Genomic DNA, 16,804 nt, shown 5'->3' on the forward strand with positions numbered 1-16,804 from the left:
GTGACTGAGTAACTGCCAGAGCCAGCGGCCCGCCGCGGGGGCGTCGAGCCCCATCCCCACGCCCCCGCGCAGCAGCGCTGCTCCCGAAACGGCCCCTCGCCCGCCGCTCCCCATCCTTACGGCAGCACATCAGGCGCCCTCCTGTCTTCCCCGGGCTCCAGGGTCCCCTCCGCTCTACCCCAGACGCGCCACGGGAGACTTGCTGTAGGGTGTTCATGTGATCAAAGACTGTTTCACGGGACTGATTTTTCTCTTCGCCGAAGCAAGTAGGCGATCCGACGAAAAACTTACAGGAGCTGATTGCTGAAACTTTTCATGACCCGATTTGTCGTTGATGAATACATTGGCTGTGTGGTCGGTGGCCTGGCTTTTCATTGATACGTGCCAGTCAGAGGGCAGATCTTCAGACACCTGTGTTGTGTTGTGTTGGTGTGTTCAGAGTTGTTTGCCGGGTTGGCGGCTGTATTTGTTTTTGTTCTTTTAATTTTTTTTTTAACATTTAATTATTTTAGAGAGAGGGAGAGAGAGTATGAGCGGGAGAGGGGCAGAGAGGGAGGGAGACACAGAATCCGCAGCAGGCTCCAGGCCCCGAGCGGTCGGCACAGAGCCCGACGCGGGGCTCGAACCCACAAACCGCGAGAGCACGACCTGAGCCGAAGTCGGGCGCCCAACGGCTGAGCCACCCGAGGGCCCCTTGGCAGCTGCGTTTGTGTTAGTTTCATCAAGTGATACATCTCTTACTGACGTGAGACTCAAGGGCACACGGGTAAGCGCTCGCGGGTGAACCGTTGAGCGGCACTCGGGGCAGTCGCCGTGTTGTGCACCCACCGGCTCAGATTGCAGATACTTTCACGATCCCGAGAGGCGACCCTGTGCCCCCTGAGCTGCTGCTTTCCGCTTCCCCTCCCCTGAGCCCTGGCTGCCGCTGGTCTGCGTTCTGTCTCTGCGGGATTACCTCTTCTGGATTTCTCCCGGGAGTGGAATCAGGATTATTGGGCCTTCTTTGGCTTCTTTCACTGAGCAGAATGTCGTCCAGAGTTTATCCCCGTCGTAGCCTGTGTCAGCACTTCATTGTTTCAGATGACTGAACGACGTTCCGTCGTGTGCACGTAGCACAGTTTGTCTGTTCACTCGGTGCCGGACGTGGGGTCGTCTCCACCGTCTGGCTGTTCGGATCGGTGCTGCTCTGAGCAGGCGCGGGTGTGTCCCATCCGAGTACCGTTCTCTGTTCCTTGAGTGTATCAGGAAGAATTTCTGGGGCAGTTTTATATTTAAATTGTCAAGGAACTGCCAGACTTTTCTCAGCGGCTGAACTGTTTTACGTCTTTACTGAGAACGTACATCATTCCGGTTTCTCCATGTCCCTGCCGACGTTTATTTTCCTTTTTTAAATTTTTCTTGGATTCTAGTCATGCTGACATTTGTGCAGTGGTGTCTCATCGCGATTTGCGTTTTCCTCTTGAGGAATGATGCCGAGCACCTTCTTAGGCGCCTGGTTTGGCCATTGGTAGATCTTCTTTGGGGAATTGTCTGTTCAGGTTCTTTGCCCAGCTGTTCACCGGGCTGTTTGTCTTTTTTGTGGGTGAATTTCAAGAGTTATTTGTATATTGTGCATACTGAGAATTGCGGTGAATCTGTAGATCCATTTGGGGACACCTGGCCATCTTCGTGACCCTGAGTCTTCTGGTCCGTGAACGTGGACCGTCTCTCCACGCATTTAGGTCTGTAAGTTCCGGTTGTGTTGGCTTCAGGCGGATCACGTGTGTTTGTTTATAGGCAGAGTGGGAGGATATTACTGAGGCAAGGAGGAGAAGGGACGTCAAAAAGGTATTTCTCACTCCTTGGGAAAGGCAGTTCACGGTATTCCTGAATTTATTTGGAATTCAGCAGTGAAATTTGGACTCAACAATGAAACTTAAAGAAGTTTTATAGTACGTTAGTTCAAGCGTAACATAAGCCTTGTAAAAAGTATTCTGGTTCTTTTTTTTTTTTGATTTTTTAATGTTTACTTATTTTTGAGAGACAGAGTGTGAGAGTGGGAGGCACAGAGAGAGAGGGAGACACAGACTCCGAAGCAGGCTCCAGGCTCTGAGCTGTCAGCACAGAGCCCGACGCGGGGCTCGAACCCACGGACCGTGAGATCATGACCTGAGCCGAAGTTTGACACTCCACTGACTGAGCCACCCAGGCGCCCCAAAAGTATTCTGGTTCTTAATAAAGCGCCCATACTGTGTTGTGACTGTTTCTCTGTGAGAATCGTCTTTTTGTGGATTTTTAGCAGGGTATCTGTGCCAGCTTTTTGTTACCACTCTTGAGGTAAAAACTGTAATTACATTGTCAAAATAATATTTAGAGTATTATTTTCAGAGAATAATTGCAGTGGTGTGACGAATATATTATGCTCATCAAATTTTATGTAAACACAAGCATGAGTTATTTTAATTGAGTTATTGGTGTTGTTTTTGGCCTTTATTTTCTAATCTGTAAAAATAATGTTGGGATTTTTGAGGGGCTTTGTAACATTTGCAATATTTACACAGATCAGTTGATAAGCTGTTTGGTCAAAGTAAACGGCCATTTGTACTTGTCTGGGGTTTCTTTTCTTGCCGCTAGGACATCTTTAAACCTTTTCCTTCCTGGAATCGTGTTCTGATTCAGAGTGCTAATTTTTAGCTGCCTGATGAATTGTTAGGTCAGTTGGCTTCCAGACCAACTTATATTGTTGGCGTGTGTGTGTGTGTGTGTGTGGGGGGGGGGGGGCAATTTCACAAAGATTTGGCTGTTAACATTCTAAAATACTCAGTGAAAATATAAAGGGCATTTTAAATTGTGATTTAAGATTAAAAATGAGGATCTAACTTTTCACTGTAACCATTTTCCATAACTCGTTACAGAGTAATTTTTAAAAACTCAGGAAAGTGGAAAGAAAAATAGTCATCGTGTACATGCAGGCTGCTTTAGACAAACACTTGACTTTTTTTAGTCCTTTTTCAGTGTTTGTACGTATGGGAATGACTGTGTACTTGGAATTCTAGATCTTGCGTCTTTTGGATCGTAATGTTAACTCTGTTCGGTTTTGAAGTTCTTGGTTCATCGTTTCCTTTGTATTTTTTTTTTTTTTGTCCTTCTCTCGGTGTTGGCGATCCCCGGCCACAGTTCGGCCATCTTTGAGCCAGGAATCGTTGAATCACTGTGTAAGTGAGGGGCGCAGGCACATTACACACCTTACCTTCCTTAATCTTCGTGGCTACTCTGCCTTTGAGGTGTTGGAGGAACAGCGCGTCCCGTGCTCAGCCAGGGATCAGGTGATAGGACTCGAAGGGAGGGCCAGATCCCCTGAGAGCCTGAGGACAGAGGATGGGAGCCCTGGGCCCCGACCAGCAGGCCGGCCCCCTCCTCTGGCAAAGCAGAGGCCTAGAAAGCTTAAAGACTTCGGAAGTCCCCCCGCTCTTAAAATTGCCCTCTGGTTGCTGATGGGTGGGCGGGGGGATCCTTTCGGGGAGCAAAATCTTTCATTTCGGCTCCTTCTCCTGTGACTTGTTACCTTGATCAGCCTCGATTCCCCCCTTGGGGAAGAGCCACCCGCCTGCTGCTGCTTTTGCCCCGGGGCGGGCTGTGTGATGGGGTTCTGGTTTGCCCCGTGTAGAAGGCGTAGATGTCAATACCTGCCTCCCAGGTTGTCGCGGGGGTCAGAGGAGGTGCTCCCAGTGGATCCTCCGCAAGCGTCAGTTACCGCCTCCGTTCTCGCTGCCGCTGTCCCTCAGCCCTCGCTTCTTGGCGCTCAACCCGTGCTGGTGTTTACCTCCTCGGAAGCGTCTCGGTCTCTTTCCGCTCAGGATCTCGTCACATGCCATTCCGCCTGCATGGGCTGCGCTGGCCCCGACGTGAACCGCTTCCAAAACAGTGAGCAAACAGGGCGCGGGCGTCTCCGCCTCGGCACGCATGCCACGCATAGCTGGGGCGCGGCCCTGGGAGGCCGAGGCCCGGCCAGCAGGGGCCTTTTAGGTATGGGGTGTGTCGCCAGGAGGGGGCTGGGACTGGCGTTTCGGGGGAGTATCTGGTTACCGCAAAGGACAGAAGTATTTCAAGTATTTCCCCGGCCAGCATTGTGGTGCCCGTGTGAACCATACGGACACTGGCTCGCTCCCATCAGCCAGCTGGCCTTGAAGGCGCGCAGCGCGGCCTTAGTCGTGGCCGGCCCCTCACTGGCCGCTGATTTGTGTGCTCGCTCTGTGCCTCTTTTCTTCATCTGTGAAATGTGGACGGTGCCGTCCCCCTTAACTATGAAGATACAGTAAGAACCCACATAAATCCCACCTGCACGTCAGGGGAGCGATTGCTGTGCGTTGGACGTCGTTCTGGCTCCTCGGCCACTGTCACTCACCCTGGCGTCCGGGTCCTGTGTGGCGTTGCCGGGCCCGGGCGTCCGTGTGTCGGGCCCAGCTGAGCAGCAGGCGGGAGGAGGAGGCAGGGACTCGCTCCCCACTCGCGTCTCCCTCCCAGAGCCGTACCTGCGCCCACCTTCCGTTGCTTTCCCCGTCGGCCTCGTTTTGTTTCCCCCGGGGGGGACCGTCATCAGCTGGCCAGGCCTTGTCCACGCCCCCTCCCTAAGGTGTCCCCTGTGCTCCCGAGGCATCCGCGGTCACCGGGCGGCCCCTTTCCCCAGGGGCCTGGCTCCCAGCCCCGCGGAGCCCCTGCAGGTCCTGGGCTCTCAGAAGCTCCCCCTGGTGCCGTCGGTTCCGAGGGTGGTAGCTGTTTCCTGTAGCCCCGGTGTCTGTGTTACCTCAGTGTTGCCTTTGCAGCGTATCTGATCCCTGATAGCAAGTTTTCTTCGTTGAAACAACTAGTTTGGTTCTGTTCGCCTGAGGTCCTGCCTGAGCTATGATCCTGCTCTAAGGCCTGTGCTTGGTGCCTCTTCTCTTGCTCCCACAGGGTCCCCCTATGCCTTCCTCCCTCTCTTCCCCACTCCTCCCTCCTGCTCTCCCTTCTCTCCATCTGCTCTGCTGGAGAGGGCACGTCCAGGAGATGGAAACTTGAACGCCATAACTTGAACGGGGACAATTTCATGTAAAGAACTGCTAACTGTCACAAAGTCTTGAAATACAGGATTGGGGCGCCTGGGTGACCCAGTCGGTTAAGCGTCCGACTTCGGCTCAGGTCATGATCTCACACGGTTCGTGGGTTCGAGCCCTGTGTTGGGCTCTGTGCTGACAGCTCAGGGCCTGGATCCTGCTTCGGATCCTGTGTCTCCCTGTCTCTCTGCCCCTCCCCCGCGCATGCCCTGTTTCTGTCTCAAAAATAAATAAACACACAAATCAAAAACAACAGAGGATCTGGCCGGTGGGGAAGTCGTGGGGAGGCGGTGTCGGCGGAACTTGCTGGAAATCCACCCTCTGGGGTGCAGGGGCAGGTCGTTCACAGGGAGGTATCCTGACTCGGAACTTGCTCAGAAGCATCCCGAGGAAGTTCTCGGCTGCTGGACACGCCCGGTGGGTCACAATTTGCCGGAGCAAATCACTGGAGAGACTCGACCGCAGCGGGCGGATGCCGGCGAAGCAGCGTGCTGCGGGAAGCCTGGCGATGCCGAACTTGCCAGCCGGCGAAGGAGACTTCCCGGAAGGGCCCGTCTGCCCTTTGGCAGGGCAGGCGGTGGAGGGTTTACGAGACCGGCGCCCGCTCGGAAACCTAGTAAACCCGGCCCGCGCACGGCTCCCGGGGATGTCCGGGAGGCGCCGGGTTTAGAGAGCCCTCAGCTGCGCCGCACCACCTTCTCATAGACGCTCGGGTGTCATCTGGCTGATTTTTGCCAGTCCGGCGGGTGTGTAGTAGAATCTTGGCCTCTTCCATGGGGTTCAGCACTTTCTTTATTTTGCCTTTTGGAGATCTTTATTAAGCGTTGCTTCAAATCCCCCCCTCCCGTTTTTCAAATCAGATTTGTCTGTCTTTTTACCGACTTACAAAAGCTCAAATCCTGCGGTAGTTACGTGTTTCTGTTACGTGTTCATTCATATCTTTTCCTGTTCTATGGATAGTTTTTGTTTTTTAACCCTAGGATGTTAACTCTTTTGAGAAAAAAGTGTTAGTTTTGATGTAGTCTACGTGGTTAATGTTTTTCTTTATGGTATTATTTTGTTGTCTTGTTTAAAATATCTTACTCTGCAGTGTTGTTTTCTAAAAGCTTTCTAGTTCACTTTTTTACGCTTAGGTTAGTACTTGGAGTTGAATTTTCTGTGTTGTGTGGGGCAGGAGCCCAATTTCCATTTTTTATACTGGTACCTACCATTGCTTACTGTTTTCTGAAAACAAATCCTCTTACCTCGTGATTTTCAACAGCGTCTCAGCTGTTGGCTGTTTATATCATGACATAAATTTTAGAATCATCTTGTCAGATTAGAGATGCCCACACAAACATATAGATGTTCTCTGATGTGTAAAATGACACACACACACACACACACACACACACACACACACACCCTCTGGGGAATTCAGTCTCAGATTGCATTTGATCTCTAGAGAAAAACGGATTCCTCTCATCTGTGAACGTGGTATAATTCTTTACTCGATCAAGTTTTAGAATCTTTTTTCTTAGTGGCACTGGGCATCATTTTTAGTTACATTTTTGATGCTTTTTTCTTTTTAATGTTTATATATTTATTTTGAGAGAATGAGAGAGAGAGAGAGGGAGAGGGAGAGACGGAGAGAGAGATGTGAGCGGGGGAGGGGCAGGGAGAGAGGGAGACATAGAATCCCAAACAGGCTCCATGCTGCCAGTGCAGAGCCTGACGTGGGGCTCGAACCCATGAACCGTGAGATGGTGACCTGAGCCAGAATCAAGAGTCAGATGCTTAACTGACTAAGCCACCCAGGCGCCCCATTTTTGGTGCTTTTATGAATAGGCTCCATTCTTGATTTTTTTTGCTCGTTCCCTATATGTATGGAAGTATTACTGACTTTTTAAATATTGACTTTGCATCCAGAAGCTTTTGGGACTTACTAATTCAGACAACTCGTACGCCTAAAAGTGTTGACCACATACATTAGAAATGACCTTTCAACTGTAGAGGAAAACAAAAAAACAGTTCAGTGTTGTCTTCTCCAGCGTTTGGCCTTTCTTTGTCTTGCCGGCCCGGATCGTCAGGGGAGTGTGGACTGGAAGTGGTGATAGCAGGCACCTCCGTCTCCTTCCCTTTCAGAAGGAAGGCTCCTTCTCCATCTGGCTGTTAACCATAACGTGCGCCTTGCGTTTTGTGTTGGGGACCCATTTTTAGGTTAAAGAAGCCCTCCTCTGTTCCTCGGTGGCTATGAGTTGTTCAGTTTGGCTTGTTGTTTAAAATTATGAACGGGTGGGGTGCCTGGGTGGCGCAGTCGGTTAAGCGTCCGACTTCAGCCAGGTCATGATCTCGCGGTCCGTGAGTTCGAGCCCCGCGTCAGGCTCTGGGCTGATGGCTCGGAGCCTGGAGCCTGTTTCCGATTCTGTGTCTCCCTCTCTCTCTGCCCCTCCCCCGTTCATGCTCTGTCTCTCTCTGTCCCAAAAATAAATAAAAAACGTTGAAAAAAATTTAAAAAAAATAAATAAATAAATAAATAAATAAAATTATGAACGGGTGTCGAATTTCACCAGCTACGTCTTCTGCAGTCTTCGGGATGATCGGATCGTTTTGTCCTTTGTAGGTTGATGCGGTCACTTACAAAGTTCGACTCTGGGAGGGTAGAGCAGTTTGCGGTGCGGGTGCGGGTGTGAGTGCAGCTTCCTCTCTGGTACGAGATTCCTCCTGAAACACGGGTTTTGCGTTTTTACCTTCTGTTCTCTTCCTTTTTCATAGTGTGCGTGTTCAACTTGGGTATCGGTCCCAGTGAGGCTGGCCGCACCGGCTTGGTTTGAGGGTCTGCTCTCTCTCTTCCCGTTCCTTGGAAGGGTTGTGTAAGTTGGAAGTCTTTCTCCCTTGAATGTGAGCTGGCGGGAAAGCCGTCTGGGTGTAGGATGTGCTTTTGTGGGAAAATGTGACTGCCGCTTCAGTTCCCTTCGTGGCCGTCGCGCTCTGCGGGCGTTCCCTGGATATCTTACAGAGACAGTTTGTGTTAGCTGTGCTCTAGGGTTTTGTTCATTTAATTGAAGTTTGCAAACAGTGTGGCCTCATGTTATTTGTGATATCTTCTGACTTTCTCTTTTGGCAGCCTCGCCTTTGTCATTTCTGAACGTGGAACGTCAGCGTCCTTTGTGCCTTTCCTCCACTTTGACCCGTTTTTCCAAAGGTTGGTCTGTATGGTGCTTTCTGAAGAGTCACGTTTTCGATTTCCTGATACCCTCTTTTTATGACTGCTGTCAGTTTTAATAATTTCTTGCTCTTAATCTTTATTTTGTTCCTTCCCTGTTTTGGGATATTTTTATTCTTTTTGTAATTTCTCGAAGCAGGTATTCATTGATTTTTGTCATTCTTCCCCAAAATACGCATTTTAAAGCTTTAAAAAGGTTTTCCTTTCTGTACTGTGTTAGCTGCATCGCGAAGCTTTGGTTTGAGGTATTTTTGTTCACATTTGGTTTGAAATATTGTATTTCCGTAGTGATTTCTTTTCTGTCCCCACAGGTTATTTAGGGGTCTGTTTTCTTGTTCTAAACCTGGTGATTTTCCGATCATTTTGGGGACTAATTTCCCCCAAATACTCGCACGTAGGTGTAATTGCCACGTAGGAAGCGAGCACTGTCTGTATGGCAGTCTTTGAAAGTGCGCGGAGACTCGTCTTTTTCTCCGGCACGTGGTGAAGTGCTTGGCGGTGTGTCCTTGGGAAGACCGTACGCTCTGCGGCTGAAACCCATTTTTCCTTTTCGCTAATCAGCTTCACATATAAGCAAGTGGGTGCTCGGATAAGCACGAGACAACCGTATTGGGTTGATACGGTCGCAGGAATAAATCCGGAATCGCGATACCTTGTAATTGTGTGACTTGGGTCAGATTCCTTATAACCGCCGTGGGTCTCGGTCTGCTGTGCTCTGTAACGAGGATAGAAGCACCTGTCTCGGCAGTAGGGTTCTCCATACGGTAGTACAGTAAGCATTGTGATAAGCGAGTGCGTATATAGTAAGCGCTCACGGTGTCTGTTTAGAGTCTCCGACCCCAGGAACAAACACATGTTTTCACGGAACATTTGGAAACCTGACATTTTAAACCAGTATTTATCAAGTCTGTATTGTGCCAGTAAAGAGGGTGGCCAGGTGAGCCTTTTCTGCATTCTCTCCCGCACGTTCAACTGTGTTAGCAGGTTCCCGTGTCATCCTTATGACCGACAAAACAGGGACTGTCCACGTTCCGGGGGGGAACTTGGATCTCACAGAGGTCACGTGCCTTGCGCACATTCACGCTACGTTGGGAGTTGCACACAGGTCTGTGTTTGTGGCCGGTACACAGTTGTGTTCTCCTGTTACTCTTTCCTTTAACAGACTATTTTTTAGAGCAGTTTTTGGTTCACAGCAAAATTGAGAAGGTTCAGAGATTTCTCGTGGGTCTTCTGCCCCTGCCCCTGCACAGCCTCCCTCGCGTTTCACGTGTGGCGCCACAGTGACAGCTGATCCTGAGCAATAAGCTTGAATGCGCGGCTCCTCACCTTCGCAGATGGACTTTTACACAACATGCTGTGAATGTATTGTCTCTGCCCCGTCAGTTTCTTAGTGTTTTCTTTTCTCTAGCTTTCTTTATTGTAAGAATATAGTGTATGAAACAACGTACAAAATATGTTAATCAGCTCTTTATGTCATTGATAAATCTTCTGGTTAGCAGTAGGTTATTTATTCATAGTTAAGTTTTAGGGGAGTCAGAGGTCATCTGTGGATTTTCGACCGTGTGGGGATCAGTTCCTCTACCCCCCCCCCCCCCCCCCCCCCCCCACCCCATGTTCAAGGGTCATCTGTAATGCATTTGTTATGTTGTTATCATCCAAAGTCCGTAGTTTACATCATGGTTCATTCTTGGTGTTTTACATTTCATGGGTTTGGACAAAAGTATGTGCAGTGACGTGTATTCACCGTGATAGAATCATGCAGAATAGTTTCACTGCCTGAAAGTCCTCTGTGCTCTGCCTGTTCATTGTCCCTGCCCTGGTCCTGGGCGACCACAGATCTTTTTACTGTGTCCATAGTTTCGCTTTTTCCAGAACGTCACAGTTGGGATCATACGGTATGTGGCCTTTTCACTTGGTAATTGTATGGAAGTTTCCTCCATGTGTGTTCATGGTTTGATAGCTCGTGTCTTTTTAGTGCTGAGTAACGTTTCCTTGTGTGCACGGACTGCAGTTCCTTTATCTGGTCATGTACGGAAGGACGTCGTGGTTGCTTTCATAATTTCATTTGGCAATTATGAGTGAAGCTGCCGTAAACATTAATGTGCAGGGTTTTGTGTGGACATAAGTTTTCGGTCACTTTGGGTAGATACCAAGGGTTGCGATCGTTGGATTGTATGTTAAGCGTGTGCGTGGTTTTGTAAGAAGCCACGGGACTGAACTGTCCTTCACAGTGGCCGTACCATTCTGCGTCCCTACCAGCCGTGCGTGAGCGTCCCTGTCGCTCACATCCGTGCCGGCACTGTGTGTTGTCAGTGTTGTGGGTGTTGTCCAATATGCTCCAGTTTTATTTGGTGAGATGTTCTGAATGTGTCAACTAGGTTGTTACTGAATGCTGTTAAAATCTTTTACATACACTAGTTTTTTGTCTGCTTGTTTTATAAGTCACCAGGAAAGTTGTGTTACTACTGCAGAGTTTAATTGTGGGTTTTTTTCTTTCTTCTGTAGTTTTGTCACTTTTTCTTTTAATTATATGTATGCGTGTGTATATGTGTATATATATTTGAGGCCATGTTATGATTACAACTTATAATTATTATCTTTTTGGTGAATTGTCATTCTGAAATCATTTTTTTTTTTTTGAAGTTTATTTCTTTTCTTTAGCAGTCTCCACACCCAACATGGGGCTCACACTCACAGCCTTGAGACTAAGAGTTTGTGCTCCACCGACTGAGCCAGCCCGGCGCCCCTGAAATGATAATGCTTGTTTGCCTTAATGTTTCTTACGTCTCATTTTAAGGGGTCTATGACTTCCTGTTTAGCTGGTATTTGCCTAATACATCTTTTTGCTATTCTTTAACTTTTAATATTTCTATAGTATTATGTTCTAGATGTTTTGTTTTAAGTAGCATTAAGTTAGATTTTTAAAAATCCGGTCGAAGAGTAACTCTTAATTGGAGCACGTAGTCCAGTGATAGTTAATGTAAATTAGAGGTATATTGTGTTGACACTTACAGTTTTTTAAAGAAGTTAATTCAGTTTGTACGGAGCACATTGTTTTGGTAAGGCATTTTAATATTAACGTCATGCCCAAAGTTTCATCGCGGTGAGAGACTTATGTAGTTAAAAGAAGTTAACAGAAACTTCCCGTTTAATGACGTGGAATGGTTTCTATTAAGATATGTTTATTTGGTGTGTTAACAAGTTTTTAAATTGTATCTTTCTTATTTTTATAAATCGTCAGCATTTCGCTGTGGCCTGCAGTTTCTAGGCAACATCGCCTCACGGAATGAAGATTCGCAGTCTGTCGTGTGGGTGCACGCTTTCCCAGAACTCTTTCTGTGAGTATATCGATAGAAGTTTCTCTCATTCTGGAAAGACTGGTTATATCATTCCATTTAGGTGAAGTTCAAAAACAGGGAAAACTAGCCCTTGGTCAGAGAGTTGAGGATGGCCCTTGGTGGTGGTGGGCGGGGGCAGGATCGGCACCAGCCGGGAGAGGGCACGAGGGAGTCTCCTGGGGTTCTGGGAATGTTCCGTGTCTTGACCTGCTTGGTAGTTATGGAGTTATATCCACATCTAATAATTTATTGGGCTGTACACTCAAGATTCATGCCCTTTATTGTATGTCGGCTTTTTTTTTTTTTTTTTTAAGAAAATAAGAGTTTTGATTAAAGTAAGAAATACTGTTAGGTTCACTGTGATTTATAGGAAAACACATTCGTAAGAAAAAAAAGCCATAAAATGCTGGAGTATGGGCAGTGAATCGGTCATTATTTATCCATCGAGCACTTGTTACGTGCCCAGCACAAGGCTGTCTGGGTAGATCTGAAGAGCGGTAAGATGGGCACAGCCAATCCGTTTGTCTAGGTTGGTTCGCGGTGCTTTTCCTGGTGATTTGGTACTTTGTTTTGACCAACTTCTGTTAGTTCACGCAAAGTTGAGCACCGGGATAGAAGGCGAGTGGGTAACGGAGGCAGGGTAGGCAGTAGGAAGCGCTGTCTCAGAGTGGGCGGCCTGGCTTCTAGTCCAGGCCCCGTGGCCCACGAGGGGTGTCCGTGGTCGTGGCAGCAGTAAGGCGGCCGAGCAGTGGCTGTTTCTCTGCCCCGGTTGGGTATTCCGTGCGGGCGATTCCTGTCCTGTGAGCGGCAGGAATCCTGTCCTGTGCAGGGCGGGGTGAGGACCGACGCTCACCGCTGGTCAAGGGCAGAGCTGCTCTCCGGGTCCAAAGACGGTGCTCTGCTGCCTAAACGCCCTGCTGCCTTCCCCGGTCGTGTCGGTTTTCTGGGCTTCCGTGTAAAGTATGATGTCAGGATCACATAAACTCGAATGTGATCCCTAGCTCACTTGAGTCGATAACTGGCTCTCAAATTCCTCCAAATAATGAGAGTTGAAGGCACCAAATCTTTATGATTCACGATAATTGAGCTTAGGTGGAAGGAAAGAATTGTGGAATTCGAGCTACAGAAATAGAAATTACTCATTCTTGAGAATTCCTGCCTTTAAAACATTTTGAACACCTAGTATCTGTGGTTCTGAGCTAGGTGAGTGGAATTTGGGTAATTTAGATCTATTTATTATTCCCCAAAAGCCCATGCTTTGGGGGAGATAAAGGAACAGGTGAGCACACTGTAGTGTAAGACGGACACAGTTCGAGTAAATCCGAGTGTCACGGAAACCCAGAACAGAGGCCCCTGGACAGGGCAGAGAAGCCGCGACAGGTTACGCCGTGGTGTTCCTTACGGTGTCAAATCTGATCCTCACGGAAGCGCCGTGAGATAGGCCAGGGAGGTCGTCGTAGTCCATTTTTATATCAGAAAACACACTGAAAGAGGTAATTTGCGCTCTGCGCGCGTTTGTGAGACAAAGGTAACCAAATTTGAGTTCCGTCTTTGAGAGGTACTGGCTTTGTGCACTTGGGCAGCTAGAGTCCCAGTCGCTGTCTGTAACGTATGGATAATACCTCCTCCGGGAGAGTATGATGAAGTGGAACTGGAAAAAAAAATCCTGCCGTAGTGCGCAACCCGGGGCGTAATTGGCCGTGGGTAACTCAGCGACCTTCCTAACTAAGATCGCGTAGCTGAGAGGTGATGAGGCGGGACTCACCCTGACGCTCTTGGCTCCACTCTTGCCAGGGTACCATCTCTCCACCGTTCCCGTAAACCCTCTGACCCTCGTGATGCTGAAAGGAATGCCCGTAGTTAACGGGGCCTCACGTTTTGGTTTCTTTTTTCTAACAAGAGTGAACATTTTCACGTTTTATAGATGTCATCATTTATCTTTTCCTTTAATCGGGTGGTGTTTGCTTTTTGCTTTCAAGTCCTAAAGTCCGCTGCGTCTTTAATTTTGGCTACAGTGTGTCACGACTCGTTTTAGATTGCTCTTTTTCCAGTAGATAAGGTACTTGTCTCAAAGTGTTGTCATTCTTTGTTAAATCCTCAGAAACGTCAGTATGCACTGCATTTGTTAATTGGGTGATTGTTGTTTGTCGGAATCCGTATTTTACCATGTTGCTCAATGGGGCTAATGCCCTGATGTCTTTCTTTGGAAGGTCTTGCTTAAATCATCCGGACAAGAAAATTGTTGCCTACTCGTCAATGATTTTGTTCACCTCCCTGAACTCTGAGAGAATGAAAGAACTGGAAGAGAATCTGAACATCGCGATTGACGTCGTCGAAGCTCACCAGAGGCAGCCCGAGTCGGAATGGCCGTAAGTCTCTCGCTGGCAGTCTGATTGCTTGAGAACATCCGAGCGGATCCCTTTCCTCGCGGAGCAAACCAGAGTTTGAATTCCGGTAGCTGAACAGCAAGTTGACGCTAAACGATACGGACAAAATGAGAAAGCGTCTGGGCAGCACCTGGAGGCTGGGGAAGGTGGGGTGACGGGCGAGTCGGGGGTCCTGGGAGGCGGTGAGGCCCGGGGCGCAGCCTGAGGACACGCAGCCCTCTGGGGTCGTCCGGGTCACACCGCCGTGGCTGCGCCTGATGGTTCGTTACGGATCGGACGTCGATACGTGTCTCGCGGCTTGTGTTCCACCGAGACATCCGTTGTCGTCCACATCGTAGTGTCCGTCCATCCCCTGGCCCCGTACATAACGCCTCATCTCCCTCCAATCGCTTTTAAGATTTTTCTTTGACTTGTCAGGAGCCTAATTATGATGTCTTGATGTGGATTTCTTTGAGTGTATCTTCTTTGGTTCCCTCGACTTCTCGAATCTTAGGTTTATGTTGCCAGATTTGGGGAGTTTCCGGCCATTATTTGTCTGAACGCTTTTTTGGCCCCGTGATCTTTCCGCTCTCTTGTGGGGACTCCACATCAGGCCACGGCTGAGGCTGACTGTGATCCTTTAAGACCCAAGAAGCCACTGTTAGATTTAGACGGTTTGTTATCCTGTGGACAAGGAAAAGGAGAAGCCGTGAGTCCCATCGTCCCACGTGCTGAAAAGGGGCCGGATGACTGGGACGACCGTTGTCATCCCAACGGGATGCCACGTTGCTTGAAGCGGTTTTATATTCTGAGGGGCTGGGCAGACCGCTCCATATCTCGTCAGGACGGCCCCTCATCTGACCGTCCCTGACAGCCTCCGAAGCCTCAGGCCTGCCGTCCCTGAGTTGTGGGAGGATCACAGGGTGTTGGGCTTCTGTCCGCTTGGCCTGTATGCACGTGTGGGAGGGAGGCGGCCAGAGCAGTCCCTGCTTCCTGATGTCGCCTTAGTCTTCTGGTTGCCCCGGAGCTCCCTGAGGCTCTGATCAGGGTTTTTGTATGTTTTGTTCTTGTTTCCTGCTTTCTGTTTTCTCTTTTAAGCCAGTACTTCGCTATCTCGATTACAGTAGCTTTGTGTAAGTTTTGAATCAGAAAACTCTTAAGTCTTCCCACTTTGTTCATCTTACTCAAGATTTTTTGGGCCCTTCTGGGTCCCTTGTGTTATATGTTAATTTTTGGATCAGCTTTTCAGCTCGTTCGGAAAAGCAGCTAGAGTTTTGGTAGAGATAACATGGATCTGTAGATCAGCTTGAGGAATGTTGCCATTTTAACTAGATTAAGTTTTCCAGTCCATGTGTAGAGGTATCTTTCCATTTATTTAGGCCTTATTAATTTTTTCAGTGAGGTTTTTTTTTTAGTTTACATTTTTATTTGTTTTTGACAGACAGAGACAGAGCAAGCAGGGGAGGGGCGGGGAGGGGTGGGGGGGGGGGACGGGACACAGAATCTGAAGCAGGCTGCAGGCTCTGAGCTGTCAGCACAGAGCCCCACGCAGGGCTCGAATCCATGAACTGTGAGATCGTGACCTGAGCCGAAGTTGGGTACTTAACCGACTGAGCCACCCAGGTGCCCCCCGTTTTTCATTTTTTTTTTTTTTTTTCAATTTTTTTTTTTTAACGTTCATTTATTTTTGAGACAGAGAGAGACAGAGCATGAACAGGGGAGGGTCAGAGAGAGGGAGACACAGAATCTGAAACAGGCTCCAGGCTCCGAGCCATCAGCACAGAGCCCGACGCAAGGCTTGAACTCACGGACCGTGAGATCATGACCTGAGCTGAAGTCGGCCGCTCAACCGACTGAGCCACCCAGGCGCCCCAGCCCGTTTTTCATTTTTAAATATGTTGAGGTGTGTTTTATGGCCGAGCACCTGGTCTGTCCTGCAGACTGTCCCATGTGCTGTGGATTCGGGTTTGGTGGGGGCGCTGTCTAGACGCCTGTTGAACCTCTGTTTGTCTTTCTTTTTCTTTCTTTCCTTCTTTCTTTCTGTCTTTCATTCTTTCTTTCTTTCTTTCTTTCTCTCTCTCTCTCTCTCCCTCTCTCTTTCCCTTTCTTTCTTTCTTTCTTTGTTTCTATGTTTATTTTTGAGAGAGACAAACAACATGAGCAGGGGAGGGGCAGAGAGAGAGAGAGAGGGAGAGAGAGAGAGAGAGAGAGAGACAGACAGACAGAATTGGAAGCGGGCTCCAGGTTCCGAGCTGTCAGCACAGAGCCCGACGCGGGGCTCGAACTCACAGACCGCGAGATCATAACCTGAACTGATGTCAAATGCTTAACCGACGGAGCCACCCACGCGTCCCAGACCTTCTGTTTCTTGATGGTCTTCTGTCCACCTGTTTCATGCATTCCTGGAAGGGGACCGTTTTCTGTCTGTCCAGTCAGACCAGTTGGTTTTTGTGTCCCTTATTTTTGGGCTCTGTGGTTGGGCACATATCTGTCTGTAATTGTTATGTCTTGAGGAATTGGTCCTTCCTTTCGTCATTGTAGAATTCATCAAAAATCCTGTTGCTTTTAGTCCTGTTCTTCCGTTTTCCGTAAGATCTATTTTCATGTGTGTTTTCACGTAGCGGCCAGTGAGTTCAGGGCACAGCTTGTGTCCGAGTGGGGGGAGCCCGGAGCTGCCGGTAGTGCTGCTTGCATTTTTTTTAAACTTATTTTTAGAAGTTTTTTACTATTTTAATGTTTTTATTTAATTTAGAGAGAGCGCAAGCCGGGGAGGGGCAGAGAGAAAGGGCAGAGGGTCTGAAGCGGTCTCTGTGCCACAGCAGC

The 16,804-nt window shown here is 48.6% G+C and overlaps 1 protein-coding gene across 1 annotated transcript in view; it reads left to right on the forward strand.

Annotated features, from left to right (window-relative positions):
* ATXN10 (ataxin 10) overlaps positions 1-16,804 on the forward strand; it is a 167,948-nt gene that overhangs the window by 28,923 nt on the left and 122,221 nt on the right. The window contains exons 4-5 of the mRNA XM_049626527.1: positions 11,519-11,615; positions 13,826-13,984. Of these exons, the coding sequence (XP_049482484.1) occupies positions 11,519-11,615; positions 13,826-13,984 (256 nt within the window). The remainder of the gene's footprint in view (positions 1-11,518; positions 11,616-13,825; positions 13,985-16,804) is intronic.

The sequence above is a fragment of the Panthera uncia genome, chromosome B4 (assembly GCF_023721935.1).
Source record: "Panthera uncia isolate 11264 chromosome B4, Puncia_PCG_1.0, whole genome shotgun sequence".
Taxonomy (NCBI): Eukaryota; Metazoa; Chordata; class Mammalia; order Carnivora; family Felidae; genus Panthera; species Panthera uncia.